At 41.6% G+C, this 3,649-nt stretch overlaps 1 protein-coding gene across 1 annotated transcript in view; it reads right to left on the bottom strand.

Annotated features, from left to right (window-relative positions):
* The window catches only part of nid2a (nidogen 2a (osteonidogen)), a gene marked incomplete at its 5' end in the record, with an annotated part of 74,313 nt that overhangs the window by 15,459 nt on the left and 55,205 nt on the right, over positions 1-3,649 (bottom strand). The window contains 8 exon segments of the mRNA XM_014010719.1: positions 1,159-1,264; positions 1,389-1,513; positions 2,021-2,126; positions 2,212-2,345; positions 2,686-2,791; positions 2,884-3,017; positions 3,432-3,537; positions 3,634-3,649. Of these exon segments, the coding sequence (XP_013866173.1) occupies positions 1,159-1,264; positions 1,389-1,513; positions 2,021-2,126; positions 2,212-2,345; positions 2,686-2,791; positions 2,884-3,017; positions 3,432-3,537; positions 3,634-3,649 (833 nt within the window).

The raw sequence follows: 3,649 nt of genomic DNA, 5'->3' as shown, positions 1-3,649 counted from the left end.
GAGTTAACTGTTAACAGTGGGGGTTGGGGGCGGAGTTAACTGTGTGCAGTGAGCCTCAGGCAGCACTCAGGACAGAGAGGGGCTCTGAGAGAGACACAGCAGGAGTGAATCACCTGTTTTCTGTGGGTTTAACGTGAGATAACAATGGCATTTGTTGACATTATTTGGAAAGTGTTTTGTTAATAAAAGCTCAGAGGAGCACACGGGTGACTTTGGGTCCTTTTTAATATTTAAATTAGAATGCTGCTTCGCTGATCAGTCGATCAGTGCTATTTTTAGAACGTGTCCTGCAGGCGACTCAGAAGGGGTCTGCGGGCGACCTGGTGCCCGCGGGCACCGTATTGGTGACCCCTGCTATAGTAGTATTAGAATACTGTCCTAGTTGTTTGATTTTACTCCCATTTATTCTTCAACTTCACAACCTACTGGATTTATTGGTTTAGAAAACTCAGCCTTCTGACTCATTCATTTAGTTGGCACAAAGCTGTGTCACTCAGAAAGGAACACATAAATACAGACTTCAAGTAGAGCTGAATGTGGGTGCGGTGAAAAAATATGAATTTGTGGATAGAACTAAACTTGTCATTATTTGGGATTAAATCCAATCTATGTACAACAGATYTGTCCAATCCTGGTCCCGGTGGAACACTATCCTGTATGCTTTAGTTGTTTCTCTGCTCTTCAACAGGTCTTCAASTTCTGCAGAAGCCTGTTAATCACTTATTCATTCAGATCAGGCGTATCAAAGAATAGAAACAACTAAAACATGCAGGAGAGTGGCCCTAGGACTGTGGACCACTGCTATGACTGATTGTGTTTCTGTGTTGTGTGGGTGGAACTCTGTGTTTGTCACTTAGGGGGTCAGACTTGTTTTGGTTTGGTTGCTCAGCAGCAGCCTGCAGCTCGCCCCACCACAGGGTGCCCACTTCAGATGTTCTGTTGCTCATAAATGCAGTTTATAGCATGAGCTGGATTTATAAAACAGCTTCCGTGTAACTCTTTAAATATGTGTAAGAGAAAAAGAGAAAGAGGAAAAAAAAAAACAAAAGTTTTTTTCTTGTTCAATTTTGCATCAACAGTACACAATTACCAATACATTAGTTTAAAATTAATTAATTTAGTGGATTTCTTTGTGACAAAGCAAATTAAAACTCTGACCTGGATTATCGCAGTCCACATGTCGTGTTCCTGGTGGAGTCCTGGTTCCTGGTCTTTCCTGACCAATGTGGTCCACGCACCAACAATGTCCAGTAGAACCGTGGCACTAGAACAGTGTTAAATGACCATGTGAATATTACTGATGCTACTGGGAGGTACATGAGTAATACTATTATTAAAACTCTAAAACAATAATAAAAAAAGTTCAAGGAAAGTTTTAAGTGACAAACCTGTTGTGTTTGATAGTGTCCATGTTCATCACACTGAGGGACATAGGCTCCTAGGACAGGGTGTCCATCCGAACCAGTGGTCTGAACACTGTCTCTGTGGTGCTCACACTGAGTCTTGGGACGATCTGTCTCATAACAYCAAAACAAGGTAAGAAAGAAGACTTTTAGCCCATTAGACGTTAGCTTTCTTCCTTCTTGTTAGATCTAACAAGGTAGGGATGCAGACTACTACTAGTTAATTTAAGATSCAGACTCTTATTTACATTTTGTTCCAGAAAGTTAGATTAGCCCATTCCTGGACCTCGAGAGTCGCTAATACCTGAATCAGTGGTGTACATACCATGATTGGTCACCAATAGTTCAGGTATTAGTGGCCCTRGAGGACCATGATTGGACACCACTGGTTGAAGTATTAGCGGTCTTATAGGACCAGAATTGGACACCCRTCATTGACCAGGATTGGACATGAGTTGTTCAAATATTAATGGTCCCTCAAGGACAASGATTGGACAGCTAATCTAACTTTCTGGAACAATCTGTAAAAAAAAGTCTAGATCTCAAGTTATCTTCTTACAAAAGTAAACTGCTAATATTAGCTACAATCATCACTCACTATTTGTAAGAAGTGTTACCTGATTTATCACAGTCTTTTGGTGGTGTACCAGGGGGAGTCCTGGTTCCTGGTCTCTCCTGTCCATTCTGGTCAACACACCAGCAGTGTCCACTGGAACCATAGCACTAAAACATAAATAAAAACCATTCCCATGTAACATTTGTAACTCTTGACAAGTCACTTAAGGATATTTGCCAGTCTTATCCAAACCTGTAGTGGTATGTAGTGTCCATCAGTGTCACACTGGGGGACATAAGCTCCAGCTACAGGGTATCCCCCTGAAATAGTGGCCTGTGCTCTCTCCTTGTGGCGTTCACAGGACGTCTTTGGATGCTCTGAATGATCTGAAAAACATTTCAAAGTTTCAACGACATAAAACAAACAGTTTTTAAGAGTCGTATCAAGGAAGAGGTATCATGATATGCTGATGATGCTCAACTATATTGGCAAATAAATTAACAAAGTTGCCTTCTTTGAATCACAACCACATTGATAATCCCTTCCTGACACAACTTACTGTGGGAGCCTGTGRTGTAATCTCTTTAACAAATTCCTATAAATGGTAGAAAGTATAACGGAGACCCTGCTAAGGRTTGCTACCAATAGATTCCCAAAGAATGTTGCTGAATAAAGTCTCAAAAAATGCAGATGATATGAGTGTTAAGAGTATTATTATTGCATCACCTGCTCCGCTGCAGTCTACACGTGGTTCACCAGGTGGAGTCCTGGTTCCTGGTCTCTCCTGTCCACTACTGTCCACACACCAACAATGTCCGGTAGAACTATGACACTAAAATGATAAGAAACATTTACTTGGATTTAATGACTYTAATTCTAAACTTAAATGAGACTTCACAGTAAAAATGAGTGAAGAATGTTAACCTGCTGTGGATGATAGTGTCCATGTTCATCACATTGAGGAACATAGGCTCCAAGTAGAGGACGTCCATCTGGACTGGTGGTTTGAACACCATCCCTGTGATGCTCACACTGAGTCRTGGGACGATCAGGCTCATCTAGATGAAAATACGAGATCATTTCTAAACCAATGCTAGATGTTTCCAACTACATCTTAGTGAAAAACACCAAGAAGGTGTGTTGATTTTCAGGATCCATGCCAGCCTCCATAACCCTCGAAGAACCCTTTGGTCACTCTTTGGTCAATTTGGCCTTTCAAGTCCTCTTAAAAGCATATGAGTTTTCCACGTCATGGTTTTTAAGCAGTGTAGGTGACTTTGTCAAACATTGGTTTTGGCATTAAAGCTCCACCTGGTGAGCAGCTGTTCACACTTGTTACAGTTTGTTTGTTCAAGCTGCTCTTCAGATCATTCAAAAACTGTAACAAATGACTGATTGATCTTCTGTCCTCTCCAGATGAGACACAACGTTCGTAAGTACATTTTTAGAAACCGACCAGTTAAGAGCCTCACCTGCTCTACTGCAGTCTACATGTGGTTCACCAGGCGGAGTCCTGGTTCCTGCTCTCTCCTGTCCCCTACTGTCCACACACCAACAATGTCCAGTAGAACCATGACACTGATTGGGAAAGAAAGATCAACCATGGAAAATGACTGCAACTCTGAGAATGATGTGAATGAGATCCAACCATAAAGGGAGTACAGAAAGTCTAACCTGCTGTGGATGATAG

The sequence above is a fragment of the Austrofundulus limnaeus genome, unplaced genomic scaffold (genome assembly GCF_001266775.1).
Source record: "Austrofundulus limnaeus strain Quisiro unplaced genomic scaffold, Austrofundulus_limnaeus-1.0 Scaffold72, whole genome shotgun sequence".
Taxonomy (NCBI): domain Eukaryota; kingdom Metazoa; phylum Chordata; class Actinopteri; order Cyprinodontiformes; family Rivulidae; genus Austrofundulus; species Austrofundulus limnaeus.
Note: the sequence above shows the minus strand (reverse complement) of the source record. Positions and strands in the feature narration are given on the sequence as shown.